The sequence below is a fragment of the Paramormyrops kingsleyae genome, chromosome 21 (assembly GCF_048594095.1).
Source record: "Paramormyrops kingsleyae isolate MSU_618 chromosome 21, PKINGS_0.4, whole genome shotgun sequence".
Classification (NCBI taxonomy): domain Eukaryota; kingdom Metazoa; phylum Chordata; class Actinopteri; order Osteoglossiformes; family Mormyridae; genus Paramormyrops; species Paramormyrops kingsleyae.
The window spans coordinates 15,712,587-15,730,491 of NC_132817.1; the positions used below are offsets into that span (position 1 = coordinate 15,712,587).

General features: G+C 44.6%; 1 protein-coding gene across 2 annotated transcripts; it reads right to left on the reverse strand.

The window, feature by feature from the left end:
* Positions 1-601: 601 nt before the first annotated feature.
* LOC111836596 (endophilin-A2-like) lies at positions 602-17,826 on the reverse strand. 2 transcript variants are annotated; one of them, XM_023798008.2, is made up of 10 exons: positions 17,616-17,826; positions 8,009-8,077; positions 6,810-6,882; positions 6,568-6,711; positions 6,281-6,414; positions 5,714-5,872; positions 5,465-5,568; positions 4,409-4,539; positions 4,196-4,231; positions 602-2,816 (listed from the first exon to the last, which is right to left on the reverse strand). In XM_023798008.2, the coding sequence occupies exons 1-10, from the start codon at positions 17,658-17,660 to the stop codon at positions 2,626-2,628; spliced, it is 1,086 nt and encodes a 361-aa protein (XP_023653776.1). In that variant the 5' UTR covers positions 17,661-17,826; the 3' UTR covers positions 602-2,625. The 2 variants fall into 2 exon arrangements, with proteins under 2 accessions (XP_023653776.1, XP_023653777.1); XM_023798009.2 differs by lacking the exon at positions 4,196-4,231 and having other exon boundaries at positions 17,616-17,824.
* Between the last annotated feature and the right edge of the window lie 79 nt (positions 17,827-17,905).

Sequence of the window (17,905 nt, forward strand, 5' to 3'; positions counted from 1 at the left end):
CAATTCCACTTGTAAGGGCCCCTTGATTTATGTGGGAGTTGCTTTCTACTAACAAATGCACATTCGAAATTTTGGATATTCGCATATTTTATACACCTTTCAATGAAAGTGTTAAAGTGGTATAACACTGCAATTTGTGACATCTTATGCTTGCATAAAAAGAGAACCCACTATATTTAAGTCTGCTGACATTTAAGTAGTACTGTTGGGCGGCACAGTGGATCGCACTGTTGCCTCATGCCTACACAAGTGGGGGGTTTCCTGTGTTACATGGGCTTTGTCTGGGCTCTCTGATCACATGCTGTAGACCAAAGAGATCCCATCCAGGGTACTACCCTGCCTATGGCTCCATCCTTGCCTAGGCTGGACTCCAAGCCATCAGATCCATGATCCATTAGAGGGTTAGGGATTAGAAAATGCATGAATGAAGTCACCAAGTACCTGGTAACAAACATCACGCATGCCCACGTCAGATGGTCCACTCAGGATACTGAATGGATACGTTTTCTACCCAGACACCACATGACCAGTCCTTCTCTTTCTTCTGAGAATCTAACAAAATACAATGAAGACTTATTAATTCATTCAGAGGGAACAAGGGTGAGAAATAAACAGATTTAATATTTTTCAACAGTTTTTACTTATGGAAGACAGACGAGACAATATCTTAATTTTATAATAAAAAACAAGATTATGCATAACAAGGAAAAATTCAATTATTGGTCACATAGGCACATTTTCCATTAAAAAGCATAATTTGAAAGGTACAAACATACATGCAGAATGGAAGGAACTTTTATATAAGATTTTACAATATGATTTTGGTATATTAATACTATTGTAACAAAATGTTTTTGTTTTTTTTTAATATCAAATGGTTCTGATACTCTTGTTGAGTTACATGTTGACCATACATAGAAAATCCTTAGTTAAGAAGCGTAGTGTAACAAAAGTAAACAGACAGAGAATGAAACTGTCTCACTCTGAGGACACCGACAACCCAGTCAGCTGTTAAGGTGTCACTAAGGCCCCCTTTCTGATCGCCAACCATCACGCCATCATAGAAACGCATCCTAGTACCAGCAGATACCCCCAGACCGACGCCGTCGCAGGGACAGTCTTGGGCTTACCGACTGCCTGCTAATTCACGCCAAGGAACCACAAGGGGTTGTCCCAATTAATTCTTTAGCACGGTTGCCATTTGGAGGTCCTCCTCAATCTCGAGTAGAAGAAACATGTAAACATGAAGTTGTAAACCAACGGCTCAAGTTTAAGATTCGAGGGGGATTAAGAGTTTTTTGTTTTTTTAAACAAAGCAAAGCACAGAAAAATTGGCACTGATGGGGGAAGGCGAGCACAGGACAGAAACAGGGTTCCACGCTTGTGGACCCTGGTCACATATCTGTTGCATGAAACCGCAGAAAACAGAGGGTTAGACGGGTGCGTTTAGCATGGCTTGTTTTTTTTTCTCCAACTGCTGCATGTAGCTTGGTGCCACGATCCAGCCCCATCTAATCACTCCCAGTCCTGCCTCTACACAGCCCCAGTAATTCTGCTGCCTGTGATCCAATGACATTCCCAGCAGGAGCGCTTTGCATATTAGCACTTACACAGTTATCGTCCTTTTGTACTCATCCACAGCTACAGCTTCACAGGAAATGTGTCCCAGTCAACCACAAAGTCAAGACATTCCTCCAGCTCTAGATTAAGGATACATGTCGCAGGGCAACCCCCCCAAGATAGACACCGCCAGCAGTGTCACCCGCCAAGGATGTGTTAGATCAGCGTGTAAAGGCACATAAAGCCAGTCATTTGCTCTTCCTGGCAGGAGTATCAAGCTCCATGCTTAACCACATGGTGGGAAAGAGGACTCCTTCCATCGCCTGGGTAGGAGATGGCAAACGAGTGGCTCAGCATGGATGTCGTGGGGTCTGCCAGAGGCGGAGGCTGCAGACCACCTCGACAAGGCACAGTGTAACCCTCACCCCACAGAGGCACTCAGGCAGACCCCAGTCTTATAGGTAACTTGTGAGATCTCAACTAGAACTGTGATGGCCAAGATCAATTGAGGGGAGGAAAAATATATCTGAACACGATACCCCCCTGTTCCCATGAAATGTTCTATTAGTGGTAACTAGCTCTTACTGGTGGGCGCTAACTAACCCCACGCAGTACACCAGTGTTGCCGTGAAGCTACAATGCTGGCAAGCTTATGTTACGCTCTGTCCACCAGGTGGAGCCAAAAACCAAGATAAGCTCTAACAAAAAAAAAAAAAAAAATTGCCCATATATGGTGCACAGTGTGCTGAAGGGAGTTCTATCAATTCTTGTGCCTGTTTTCCTTATGAATTTGTGGCTAGGTGTATGTGATAAATGGCCTTTTGACATTTCTTGCACAATTTTCATTTGTGGCTTTGGGACTGTGTTAGAGATGTATATAGTTTGCATTTGTTAAAGTGTGATTAGATCTCTGTAACATTCCTCCCCTTTGCCAATTACCATCCTTTAAACCCTGCAGATGTCTAGAAAACATGCATCTGAGGATGACAGAGTTAATGCTGAGTCATGAAGACCCTGGATTCTGAACACCAGCACCCCCCCCACCCCTCCCCCGACTTCTTTAGCTTAGTGAGGCAGTGGCACAACCACTTCAACATAGTTGAGCGGGAAGAATCCTGACTGGCCGCGTAGGGTGCCTTCGTACCAGTTCTCGTCGATCTGATTGGTCAGCGTGATGATGTCACCCTCCCTGAAGCCCAGCTCGCCCTCATTCTCTGGATCGAAGTCGTATAGGGCCTTGCAGCAGGGCTCAGCTGCTGTGGGGCGTATGGGGGAGGGGGGGGGGGTGCGTCAGCGTGAGAAAAGAGGCGGCTAGGTGTGAAATCAAATCAAAGTGATATCAAGAGAAGGTGAGAACGTTTCCAGCAGGACCCAGACCTCCAGAAAATGTATCCATGACCTTTAGCTCATCCCCCAAATGGTCGGTGTGAAGCAGAAGCTCATGGAAGACTGGGTGCTGCTGGGTAATTACAAACCATAGGGGAAGTTCACCCTGTACCCCACTAGGGCTGGACCAGACCCCCATAGTTAGTGGTGTCCTTCCTCAGCCCAAACACCACTAAAGCTACGTCCACACTGCTACGTTTTCGTTTAAAAACAAAGACATCAGTCTCCGTTTTTGCCTTTGGTCCACACTATTGTGGAGTTTTCAGCCCCCAAGAATGGAGACTTTTGTAAATGTTCTCACGTACATATACTTCAGCCTTGTAGGGTGGATGAGTGAAACAGATTTATAAAAATGCAGATTCTAAAAGCAACCTAATTGGTCCCTACTCATAATCTGATCACCTACATGGAAAGTAAACTATTCCAACATGGTGGATATGGAGGAGCTACGTTCAATGGCTGTATGCAGCTTCACAGCGTGACCCATAGTGTTACTTCTACATTTATGCGTGAAAAGGAAGTACTGTACTAGTCACTGTCGATGTGAATGCCCAATGTAGGCTAATAACTACGCGACCAACGCTGACGCTTGTTTCAGTGTAGGAAATGCATTTGGAAATGATGTGAAAACGCGTGCATGGATGGAGATGGTTTTTGCTTGAAAACGTAGCAGTGTGGACGCAGAGAGGCAGGCAGGGAGCCTCTTGTACTCCTAACACAGTTAGTACCCCATACACTTATTCCCCAAACCCACGTCTCCACTGAACAGCTTCCTGGCTGCTCAGCATACTCTGCCCGGGGTCCGTGACCAGGGGAGTCACACAGGAACAGATGCAAAAGTGATTCCCAGTGTATTGCCACAGGGTGACCGACCGTCCCGTAGGGGACGAGGTGAGCATGTGCGGTGAGGTCAGGCAGTGTTGACATGTCACTCAAGCCACAGGAATGCAGCAGCTCTGCTTTAATCTTTGGCTCAGCAAACCAGAGGACAAGCACATAGCTAAACAGTGGGTCCTGCTTTGGTGGCCATTCTTTGCCCCCCCACCCCCCCACCAATTGCACTTGGTGTTACCAATATGAAATCATGGCAGATCTTGGAAAATTAAATGTGTCATAATCTTCGAAGCTCAAACCCACCATGCAACCTGTGTCGAGTGAACATGTGAACATGCATGTGTGTGTGTGCGCGTGTGCGTGCACGTGCACCCTTCAGCCTCCACACCAGCTGTGTGTGCGCACTCTGACTCACGCTGGTGCTTCCGCGACCTTCTGAGGAACGATGAGGCTGGCGACATCACAAGAGCAGATATGCAAAACATCATCAATCCCTTCTGCATGTGTGAACCAAGGAACCAGATACACAATGTTTCCCATTGAGACCTGGTATGCAATGTTTCCCATTGGTCAATCGGTATGTCAGTCAAACTGAGTGACAGACTGAGGGGGAGAGTCCACGTCTCACCTGCAGAACGAGGAGGTGGAACTACAGAAGGGGTGAAACTGCCGTTTGACTGGTTAGGGTCACTGTACTCAAAGCTTGGCTTCGGCTTGGGGGTGTATTCTCTGCGTGGGCGTGACTGGGCCTCATTTATCCTGCCAGGGAGACAGACCCAGAACCGCATTTTAAAATAAATAAATAAAGGCCCAACCAACATTCAAGCAGAGTCAACCTGTCTCAGCACAACAGAACCCCAAAGCGCCCTATCATGGACCTCTTATGCAAAAACAGGGTTAAACGGACTTCATGCAAATCAGAAGCACACAAACCCTCTCATATGGGTTAAACTTGCACTGCCAGTTGCGAGACGTCATGGTTAACCACACACTGGGAGAATGATCAACAGGCCCACGGTTAATGTTTACAAAGCACAGCAAGGCCAAAACCGGTGACAGGAGTAGAGTATGTGTCACGGCCACAGTGAGACAGGCGAACGGTTAATTGATTGGCCGTGTCGTCACCCACTAACATGGCTGTGAAGGAAGCGCCACGACGTGTCTTACAGCCACAGAGGTAGCAAACAAACCAGCCGTGTTTGCAGCACGGAACACAAACCATGAAAAAAATAGCAAAGTTACAAATCAGACAAAAACACAGCCTGATTTCAGGTTAAAGCTTTCAGCACATCACTCACTCACTGAATCACTCACTCCCTTACTGAATCACTCACTCCCTTACTGAATCACTCACTCCCTTAGTGAATCACCCACTCCCTTAGTGAATCACCCACTCCCGTACTGAATCACTCACTCCCGTACTGAATCACTCACTCCCTTACTGAATCACTCACTCCCTTACTGAATCACTCACTCCCTTACTGAATCACTCACTCCCTTACTGAATCACCCACTCCCTTACTGAATCACCCACTCCCTTACTGAATCACTCACTCCCTTACTGAATCACTCACTCCCTTACTGAATCACTCACTCCCGTACTGAATCACTCACTCCCGTACTGAATCACTCACTCCCTTACTGAATCACTCACTCCCTTACTGAATCACTCACTCACTCTGACCTGTCCTTCAGTTTATCTGACAGCTCCTCCAGGATCTGCACAGCCTGCTTGTGGTAGTGCAGCTGTGACTCCACCAGCGATGACAGCTGGCTCACCTGCTCGATCTGCGCAGACACAGGAAACAATGAAATGATGCTTCCCCTCCAAAACGATTAGTTTTACATTCTATGAAGCATAGTTGGTTGTGTTCTTTTCAAAACAGAAGAAATACACCAAAGCGTCCTGGGTAGCTCAGGAAAAAGATCTTACGTCAGTCTCCAGAAGGTTATACATGCTGCTCTCAGCCACCTCCTTGGACTCGTGGAACTTCTCCAGTGCCTGCTGCACCTCCTCGTCCGCCATTTTCCCCTGCCGCTTCTTCTTGTAGTCATAGTCCAGGCGGCGCCCCTCCAGCTTTCTCAGGTGATGCTGGTGGAGACAGGACTGTAAGTACAGGGTTGGGGGCCCTCCACAGACCACCTGCAGCACTGATGCAACCTTCAAAACACAACTACAGGCCAGATTTAGGTCACAGGAGTTCAGCCTTGTCATTAAGGCTTTTTGCAACAGGAAGTTAAACTCAGCTGCATCTCATATGGTGTCCAGTACGGGATGCCCGCAAGAAAAGCCCGGTCACAGGAAACACTGTCAACATTTCTGCAATCTTGTACATGACACAGCAAAGTATAAGAGTTTGCATTTTTAGGGTACAATTGAAAAAACACAAAATCCAATTACGCTTGCAATTAGTATTCCTAGAGAGTGTCTTACACTTAAAATGAACACACAAAGAAGCAGACTTCCAACAGTAGTGCCCTGCGGGGTTTCCTTTCCTACCTGAATCTCTCGCAGGTCCTTATCATTGAGACTCTGCAAAGGGTCAATGAAGTTCTGCTTGACGTCGATGTCAAGGGAGTCCTTCACCTCAGCCAACATCTTCATTGACTCCCCTACATCTAAGAGGGCGTTTCCTGAAGCATAGGAGAAGGTAGATCGTCACTACAAATTCCACAGCACACAACACAGGACAACACGGTTACTAGGTTCCTCTGGGTTCCCAAGTCATCCCAGAATCCATTGAACTGTCCAAATGTTTCAAATGCCACCCCCTTACTCTGACTTACCAAAGTTGGTGTCCTCCCCCAGCTCCCGGCCGTACTTGGTCATGCACTCCCCCAGCAGCCCCTCTGCCTGCGGGTACCCAGGATTTTTCACCTGCCCACGGATCTTTGACATGGTGTTCAGCATGGACAGCTTTGCTCTGGAAGCTATGACGGAAAAGGGGGGAGATGCGTTTGCCATCGACTGCCATGACACGTTGCCCCCCATTCCATGATAAAAACCACTCCACTACAGACACACTTACCAGGGTTGGGTTGCAGGTACTCTGAGGTTTTAGAGATGATTTCCATCACAGCTTTGCTGGTCACATCTACTTTCTATAACACAGGTAAGTCAGCACACACTCAGGCTACAACAAATGCTAATAAAATATTCACAAGCACTAAACATAAACTGATCCTCTTACAGCAGATTTCCTTCAGAACCCAAAGAGGTTCTATGCAAATTGAATCTGGAATTTTCATTCATTCAATGTCAGCTATTGAATTTGGGCAGGTGAATGACTGTATTGTGTCCAGTAAAAGGGCATTGATTAACAGAAGCTCAGAGACTTCTATGCACACCTGGGGGCTGCACAGGTGTGCCATCACTGACCGCTCCTTTCGGCAGCAGAGCAAGTGAGCGGAGCGGAGCGGGAGCGGGAGCGGGAGGCTTTTGGCCGGGAGCAAGTGCAGAGCAGCACATTTGAAAAAAACTGCAGTGTCACCTTATCTCTCACTCCATCTCACTCCACTTTCACAGGGTTGGCAGCTCTCACGCATTTGACGTAACACTCATGCTTTCAGACTCTTGCACAAGAAATATTATGGCAAATCTATATTATTCCATTATAAACCTAAAATTAGCTACATCAGAAGCGCTGGGGTAGTTTATTTACAGGGCACTGAAACTACTGTATGTAAATGCATGTGCGTGTGCGTGCAGACTGGTCTCCAATTGAAAATCTCACGCCGGCCAGCTGACCAAAGTTGGCAACCCTGCTTTTGCATAGTGGAACCGAAGCTGCTAACATCTTCAAATAAATAATTTCTGCTTGAATGTGGATTTGGATGCTCAGTTATTTTGATGCCAGGCTACAGTTTCAGCTAAAATACAATGCAGATTTTTATTTTTTTATTTTTTTGAGCGAGCGGTGAGCAATTTCACTGGAGCGGGGTGAGAACTGACCAGAGGGGGGAGCGATAGTGAGCAGGGCAGTCTGCAGTGGATGAGAGCGGGGGAGCGAACCGTTTATGAGCAATGAGCAGAAATTCTCATTGAAATTCTCATCGCTTCGCTCACATGCTCTGCTCTCCAGAGCTTTCCACGTTAGTTACAGCCTTCAAAGAGAGGACATATCACATAGGCAGTACCAGCACGGACATCAGAGAGTAGACTGTCTTGGCCTGTGATGTCTGAAATCTTTCCGACCCCAGAAATGCAGATGTGCTCGGGGTTGCCTACCCTTTCCTGGTCTTTGAAGTCTTCGTCCAGTTTGGTTCCCTCTGCTCCGCCAACCTTCTCACTCACCATCTGTGACCAGGGGGGGTTGGGGGGGGGGGGAAGGGATTAGGCAGAGGCATCTCAGGGCTGTGCAGAGCAAGATACCAGTTCAGATGCCATTCAAACCAAACACACGGCAATGCAATAAGAACATAAGAACATAAATTTACAAACGAGAGGGGGTCATTCGGCCCATCAAGCTCGTTTGGGGAGAACTTACCTAATAGCTCGGAGTTGTTAAAATCTTATCTAGCTCTGATTTAAAGGAGCCCAGGGTTTTAGCTTGCGCTACACTAGCAGGAAGACTATTACATACTCTAACTACACACCGTGTAAAGAAGTGTTTTCTCAAATTCAGTTTAAAATGTTCTCCCGCTAATTTCCTCCTATGGCCACGAGTTCTAGTATTTAAACTAATATTAAAGTAGCCGAACGCCACACACCTAGAGATGTAACCCAACATCCTACTGGCCTTTTTTATTGCTTCCCCACACTGGCGACAGTGGGACATAGAAGCATCAACATACACACCGAGGTCTTTCTCATAATCAGCTACCTATATTTCAGTGGAACCCATAAAATATCTATACTTTATATTTCTGCTCCCTGCATGGATTACCTTACATTTATCTACGTTAAATTTCATCTGCCAGGTATCAGCCCAGTTGCTAATTAAATCAAGATCCTATTGTAGCCTCTGTGCTGCTAATTAAGTATCTGCTACACCACCAACCTTGGTGTCATCTGCAAATTTAACCAGTTTACTGTATGTATTGGTGTCAATATCATTAATGTAAATTAGGAACAATAGTGGTCCTAACATTGAACCCTGTGGTACCCCACTATGAATGCAGGCCCACTGCGACATTGTGCCTCTAATAACTACCCGCTGCTTCCTGTCTATTAACCAGTTTTCGATCCAAGCTGCAACAGTTCCTAAAATTCCTGCAGCTTTGAGCTTAAGCAAGAGCCGTTTGTGGGGGACAACATCAAAGGCCTTCTGGAAATCTAAGTAGATCACGTTGTAGGCTTTTTTTTTGGATCAAAAGATCTCTAACACACAGCATGTAGATAACCCACTGGAATCTGAAAAGTACCACTAAAATTAAAGTAAAAATCTACTGAAGGATGGAAAGAGTCAGTGCAACAGAAACAGACAGAGATGCAGAGAGGGGACATGTGCAGTCAGATGAGCCCCGCCCACATTCCCATGAGCAGAAGGGTTTGGCACAGCTGTCCACAGCAAATGTAACACAGGCCACTTTGTGATTAGTGTCTTGTAAAATGTGACACTGCCTCATGGTCAGAGGCAAAAATTGGGCCACTATGACAGTCAGGTTTAACATTTAGGCTTTTATATGGCATATGAAAATCTAAACAAAGTAGGGTTGCACCAATACTTGTATCAGGTTAGATACAGTGCTCATGCACTGGTACTCATCCTTGTGACAAAGTGCTGATGCCTATAACCGATACCACATGATGACGTATCAGTGATACCATTAATGACCAAAATAAGAGACCACAACAAAAAAAGCATAGAGGGCTGCAAATTGTGCACTGATAAATTATCAAGAGGAGGTATGAAAACAAGTTTATACAAGTAATTTAATAAAACATCTGAAAAGCAGAGATCTCACGATTACTCAAACTCGATTACTCAATTACTAAACATCATCAATTACAATTTTCCTTCTCGGAAGGAAGATGCGTATAGTGTACGAGGGTCTAAATTTTCCAATGAAAATGCAGTCGTCTAAGTATTGCAAAGAACATAAATATCACCGCAAAACGACTGCCATGCAAGTACATCCTAAAAGAAGACATTCAGGAAAATAATGTGAGGTTAACCATAGATATGCGCCATTTTGCCTCACGGAGTAACCAAGCCTGTCTTTGTTGACTTAAATTATTTTGCTAAATTTGCTTTCTACGATTCCTACATGTCAAAACAATCACTGCTAATACGAAGGTTAGCCCCGACGCTTAGCCGCATCATCTTACATAATAAAGTGTTGCCAACTATGGTCAGCAGGCTGGCGTGAGATTTTCAATTACAGACAAGTCTGCCCACGCCTTCACGTGTATGTAACAGCTTTATTACTTTGTAAATGATTTGTATGGTTTGCAAACTAACCTAATGCTTTAAATGTAGCTAATTTTATGTTTATAATGGAATGATATAGATTTGTCGCGGGATTTCTTGCGTGAGCGAGTCACGCCAGATGCGTGAGAGTTTGCAACCTTCTAATACATAATGTGCATGCAGAGTTCATGCAAAAGCAGCAGTGGTAAATTTTATACTGATTTTATATATTTTTACATATTCTACATAATTTTGAAAATGAGCCACCATTAAAACCATCAGTTTCCTTCCCTGTGACAGTTTAAATAAATAAATTTATGTAACTAACGTGGAACTAACGTCACGGAGCGGGACGCACATCTGTGTGCACGGGGCTGACGGCGTAACAAAGCACAGAGGGCCAGCACACTATTGCCTTCACAGAGCTTCTTGTGACAATCAAATGACAAAAGAGCATTAACAAATTATGCACCATGACATCCATTTACCCCCCCCTCCCCCCCAAGTAGCAGAGGCCAAAAGCGTCCCTAGTCAAGAATATCAAGAACAGAGATAACAGACTAAACATCCTGTCCGCTCCCAGCTGAAAGTCATAACAGATATGAGAGAAGCTAATCAAGGTCGAGTGAGGCCTGATCTCTGAACATCAGCATAAACGAGGACCTTCATGTTCACGGTTCCACAAGAGCAGCCATGCATCTCAAAAGCACCACAATCACTTACACAGACAAGCATCTCATAGCCATTTTCAAAAGCTTAGTGGTTTTCCCTCTTAATTCACCAGGAAGCTCGCTGCCTCACAAGAGAAAAAGTTAAGTTATTGGGAGGAGTTATGGGGAATATTCTAATCTGATACAAACAATGTTTTACCTTCACAGTGATAAATAAGCACTACTGAAGCTTCTCGCACATTCACTCATTCTCCATTCGAATACACAAAAATATAACCATAAAATAGAAACACATTTTTGTTACATAACACTTTCAGGATTTCAGGATATGTGGCTTAAATTGTTTCTTCAAATTATAGTCCAACAATTCATCTCTACTTTCACAGACATTCATACTGTATGTTACTACTTCTCTACACTATCTGCATGTTCCAAGAATCAAGTCTTCAAACGTGAGCAACTCGAGCATCTGCATGCTTTGTCTGTGACTCAGACACATGCTACCGTGTGACATGCGGTAACTGCTGTGATCTTGTTTTCATTCAACCCCAACCTGACTGCCCTACTTCCCTTATACCACTTAGCCGATGTGGCCAAACCAACACACAGGACACGAAGCAGGACGCCTGAAAAACCTGCGCACAAGATGCACAAAACACAGACAATCACAAGTAAACAAACTATTTTTTTCCCTTTTGTTGTTCTTCATCCTCTTCTCCAAGAAGTAGTTTTTACAACGGCGCCAATGCTCTCATTATAGTAAACAGGTACCACGAGCGATATGGAGGTATTGGCTTATCATTTACCATGAAGAGTTCACCCAGACCTGATAGGAAGACTTTCGTCATGGTTGCCTTGAGGCTAAAGGCCTCTGCGAGTGAAATACAAAAAACAAAAAAACCTTTCATGTCATCTAATTTGGCCCATAAACCAACGGGGCACCACTCAGCCAACTGTTAAACTACAGCTAAATGCTAACCTATTATATGTTGGCTTCTTCAAACATTTGAAATTTCAAGTCTCTAGAAATTAGTGTGTAAGAAACCATAACTGGGGTAATTTAGACAAAGTCAACACTTTATTAGCACAAACTTAAGGTTTCTTGATAAATACTTTTTTTTTTTTTTAAAGAAGTGCAGAGAGAAAGAACACAAGTAACTGTACTCATTGACGCAGAAGAAAGGGCTGGAGGTAAAACCAGCAGCCAACAGGCGATAAACGATAATCCACTGGTCACACTTCCAGACAGCAGATATGCAACGGTCTGATACAGAGGGTCTAAGCCCCTCAAACAGGACAAGAGGAGGACAAATCTGTCCAGGAAGGTCAGGCTGCGGACCGGCTCACATCTCGCCCCACACGGACGTGCTGGCCAAACTCATAGGCGATTCTGTTTGTCACACTATGGAAGAGGAAATGTGGTGGCAATGTGGGTCAACGCCGAGACAAGAGGAAATCAATGACAGGAAGACATCAGCCGCAGCCTGACACTGCTGATACCAAATGCAATGGCGCTTCTCCGCTGCAACCAAGAACTGAGTCATACTGCGAACTGATGGCTTTCCATTGTAAATTATCCGACCCGAGCCCACGTCGACATGGCTTGTAAGTTGTAACAAACACCGGTTTGCCACCAGATATTTTATTTGTAATTATACTCCCACCCATTAGGGGTCAGTATATATTCCTATACTGGTATAAGGAGTGAGAGCCCATATAAGGTGGTCATATTTGTCTGGGTTCAATACGGGTGAATGTTGCCAGGTCCCTATATTTCAGGAATGGAAAACGTTCACTGTTCAATCTAAGTTATCCCTTTTGTAAATACTTCGAATGATATGCATGTTTTGTCTGATTTAGTAACAAGCAGGATGTATGATTTGTTGTACATTTTCAGAAAGACTTTCTCTTTTCCTGGTTTCCATGCACCTGAGATGCTTCCTTTTTTGGAATAAGTTATGATTCTGTGTCCAAGTCAAGTCGCTGTAAGGCTCATCCACACCTTGTGAAGGATACTGATCACCACTTTGAACTGTGCTATCCATAACTAACCGATCTTGTTAATTGTTGTTAATCCCGGAATTTGTCATCTGTTTTCTGGAGTCATATGCATATCTTTCAATAAGAGCAAATACTCTCCTTTGGTGAACTTCCCTTTTAACGCCTGCCTGAAATGTCCCTTATTTACTGTATGTAACAAGATCTGCAGTGTTGCAGGCCCTGCTTACTAAGGAGGGCTCAAAGCGTGACCAAACCAAGCTGACTGTTTCACCACCATCTGATTAGTCGAAATGCAGGGAGATACTGATATTTTACTTCAATATGCATTGATTATCTGAAGGAAAGAAGGACATATTCTATATTATTCATTATTAGTTATACTGCACATGGCAATATACTGACGCATTTCTGATAACTCGGAACTTGAAAACGTCCAACCACCTACTTAAAATACTACAGAACAGGTGAATGGAATGGATTTGAAATGCAGATTTATGCAAGCGAATGCTAATGCTCGAATCAAAATTATATTGATATATGTTCGGCGAGTCAATATGCATCACAATTTTTAAACAGATTTTGCTGAAGATCATTTCAGCTCCACATTTAAATTAAAGCCAAGGGCTGTAACGGAACACGCATTTGTCGTGGGAATTTCAGTCACAGCATTTTCAGTCTGGAATGCGCAACGGCACAAATTAATACATTTCTTGAGATGGGTGAATTCTAAATTCACAAGTAGATGTTCAACATGGAAAACATTATGCTAATTGGGGCTCCGAGTCACAGCTGAAAGACCCTCCCACATCACAACCAGTAGCTTGGGAACATTTTGGCATCCCAACAAATTACTCCAACACCAGGGAGATTGCAGTTGAAAAGACTCAGAATGTCTGTTGGCTCGGTTATACCGAACTCTGATATTTTTCTGGAAACACATCCAGCATACTGACTCATTTTAAACTACATCTGAGCGCGTGCTTTTGCCAGGAAATTCAGACCTGGCTAAAATATAACGCTAAGTTTACACTGTATGATTTTTGTTCCAGTTCTCCACTTGCCAAAAGTTTTTGGCTATCGTAAGCAAAAAAAACCCAGATCAGAGGAAAGTCGCTATTCATTTGGCACTGGTAAATCAGCGCTCGATCGCTATTAGTTCAAAGACGTGACCGAAGAGAGTCGCTGATGCATCGCAGATGCTCATCAGATAACTAGCGGGCTAAATATCTGAACCTATCGGCAACTCCAAATACTGTAGTGTGAAAAATGTTGCGACACGCAATGAGTGCAGCAATGAGCTACAGCCAATGAGAACAATTGCCAATGAGTGCAGCAATGAGCTACAGCCAATGAGAACAATTGCCAATGAGTGCGGCAACGAGCTACAGCCAACGAAAGTGCAAGACACAGGGTAAGGGGAAAGCCCATGAGAGGAGCTTAAAAAAGTACAAATAATTCAATTTGTTTAGAAACTGTTCAGGGAAGAGTTATAGAGATATTCAGTGAAAGTTTACATTTCACACACTTGAGATTAGTTGTGGCTTTAAAGTGAGATGGTGCAAGGACAGTCTCCTCAAACGCTTACTCATTCTTGATAGCACCATGCCAAATTTGTGTATGTCACTCCCTTAACAAGATCAGGCTGTGTGCAACCGGGCAAATATACAACATGTGGACAACATCATTTCAGTAACATGTTTAAATAGATTTTTAGAATTTTATTTATTTTTTTTTAACTCTCATGGTCATATCAATATTGTCGCCTCGAAGAATCGCTATTTCTAACAGAATCGGTCCCAACTCCCACCCTAGTAAATCAAAATGTACTCCATATGAACAGTAAATAAGCGTCTCTTTGGTTTTACATCACTGTCACTCTCCAAACCCAGCAACGCCTTTAACGAGCTGACCCTTCTAAAGGGGAGACCCGAAGTCAGCTGGAAACGCACTGTAACTAGTCCCTCCTCACTGTATGGCTCGCCGAAGTCAGCTGGAAACGCACTGTAACTAGTCCCTCCTCACTGTATGGCTCGCCGAAGTCAGCTGGAAACGCACTGTAACTAGTCCCTCCTCACTGTATGGCTCGCCGAAGTCAGCTGGAAACGCACTGTAACTAGTCCCTCCTCACTGTATGGCTCGGTCCCTGTATGCTAGTGGAAAAGGGCCGTAAAACAGACTCCCACCTTCTCCATTCGCAACTCACTGTGCCCCACTGCATCACCAAAACAAAGGAGCACTGTCATGCTCATAAAGCAGGAACTGACATGAAAACACAAACATCGAGAGTGACGTCAAGATGGCAGCCATACAATACCCCTAAAAATGACCAGGAGTGTATTTACATGCCCGAACCAGATCAACATGTTGAGATGTTATCCACAGGCTGGGAATGGAGCAGAACAGCATTGCAGACATTCCATACTGAGCTGAGGCCTGATCTACCTCTGACGCGACCTGCAGCACAATACAAGTGGACTATAACTCAGCCAACCTTCCAAACAAACCCTCAGTCTAATATAAAAAAAAAAAAAACACATTACAATCCTGTGAGTCACGAGAACCTAAAGGGTTCCAATTTAAAGACTCAGGATGAATTAAGTCACCATGATTATGCCTGAAACATCCAGTTAAATAAATTGGTGGCAGGTGACAGAGCAATCTATGTGTGCGCTGAGAGACACTGAAGGGCCTTCATAATTAAAAACACGAGAAGGAAAAAAGGGTAATGACAGTTTCAGTCAACCGAAAGGAAAAGAGGCAAACACTGAATACCTTATCATCACAATTGGTAGGTCACGTTTGACCATTAACACGCCTTGAGCAGCCCGACACGCCTACAGACACGCAGGCAGGTCAGCGGACAGCCGGTGGGGCCCTCCAGTTACTCGCCTACCGCCTACAGATGGCTCACGCTCCCTGAGTATGCTCTCAGGAATCCATATGAAATATGCTGAGGTCTTCCTTACTTCCTTTGACGATCGTAAGCATAATGCCGTCATTCAGAAAGGCCTTAGGAAGAATCAAGGGGGGGGAATCAGCTTTGTGAAAGAGATAATCTCAGGAAATCTGTTCATAAATTTGCCAGAGTTGCATCTGAAAGTGTTCGGACTGGATAGGGCAGCAAGGGGGAGGCAGACAGTGCTGGGGAAGGAAAGAGCGAGGAAGTGTATCTGAACGCGTGTGGCTGCAGCACAGGAGGCCGTCACAGGACATGTTTACATCCTGAAAGTCCAACTTCCTGCATCGGCCGGCACAGCTATCAGCAGAGGCTGCTCTTCCTAAAACCAGCTCTGGGTGCGAAGACCGTCCAAAATCCTACAAACACACACACCTTGCGGTGACACTAATGCCCATTCCGGCAAAGACAATGTTTTACACCGAAATGCGACATCTAACTGGGATCTATAAATTACAAGAGGTCTGATGAAATTTGCTTGCAAGCCCTTATCTCTCACAATTTTATTATTACTACCATTATTTTAATACCCACTGCGAACACTGTTACTATTACATGTAGCCATTGCAAAGCTCGCAAAAATAAAATAAAAACTCTGAAGCAGTTTAGCATTTTGCTGAAACGTGCTACATGTCAGAGAAAGATCGTCTTGGTGACCCATAACACATAATCACCCAGCAGTTATCTGCTGCATCAGCACCACTGAAGGTTAGAGCCGCTCTCCTGCACAGAGCTCTCCCACAACACTTCCAGCCTCCGCCCATCACTCAAGGGGGTGGTCCACAGGAAGCTAGGGAGGGGAGAGCAGCTGCCTTGCTGAGCTCAGCAGAACTGGGGCAGAAGGCTCCTGAAAGCAGGCTATTAAATCCCCCCCCCCCCCCATATGCTACTCAACGAGTAGGTAACAAAGAAATGTAGAGGAACGCCGTACATGGAAAACAAAATATTTTTCCACTGTATATTTGATCTCATGACTACATTCTTTGGCGCTAACGAGAAATACGACTTCGTCACTGTACTTATGATTCATATGGTTTGTCATAAGACCGCATTATTCTGTATTTTACATCACCACGTAGGCACATTCATTGCCTTGCATTGCCCCTCATAGTCACAGCAACATCTGCGAAAACTGGTAAAACATGTCCCAAATCATACGAGGGAGCTCTACAGAGACGGAACAAAATCTTATTAAAATGCCCATTGACGCAGTACGGATGTTTCCTCGACAAACAGTGGCAATATGCTGTAGGAGGGGTAGCGAATGGACATGTTTTTATCGTGGATATGAAACGCATGACAGGAGAACGGCCATCGGGACAGGCGAGCAGAAGTCGCGGGGGAAACGGCGTCCGCCCGTCCAGTCCAGGCATGCCTGTCATTTCGCCAATAAAGTTAAAAATTTATGAATATGAACAACATCGGTATGACTAATGACAATGACGAATAATTAAAATAAGGAATAATTACAAAATAATAATGAAATTGATAATAATAGAAACTTTCACTTCGGCACTTTAACGCCTTATGCAATTCCAGCCACACGTTAAGACTGGAATTTATGACTTTTCCCCAGCTTAAAAGTATGAAAGTGTAACGAAGTTTAAACTTTAATTCGGGAACCGAAGCTGCCAACTATTACAAACGTATTAGATTAACTATTAAAGACGCCCTTAGGGAAAACGGGATGATCTATTACTTCAGTTAATCAGCAATGATCCAACAAGTACTTTTGAGCAGTAATTCAACGATGTTCAGCATATCACACAACCCCCCCCCCCCCTACACACAATAGGACTTTAAGACTCATTTTGTGACAGAATACGCTCCCGAAAAAGAAAGTTACTCTCTAACCTGGCTGGCTTTATAAAACTGCTTCTTCAAACCCGCCACGGACATCTTGGAAGCGGACTTTATTCCTAAGTTCTCGCAAACGGCTTCACGGACAGTTCTGCCCGGCTGCTACACGCATTCAGCTCTCGCGCTCCGCTTCCTTCCCCCGCGGCCCAGTAGGAATCCCGCAGCGCAATAACCACAGCGACTTCCTCTACGGAACGGCACGCTGGCATTCCCGAGGGGCCGGGAATCTAGGCGAAACCCGCTACGTGGAACAAGGCGCCCCCTGCTGCCCAGGATGACAACGT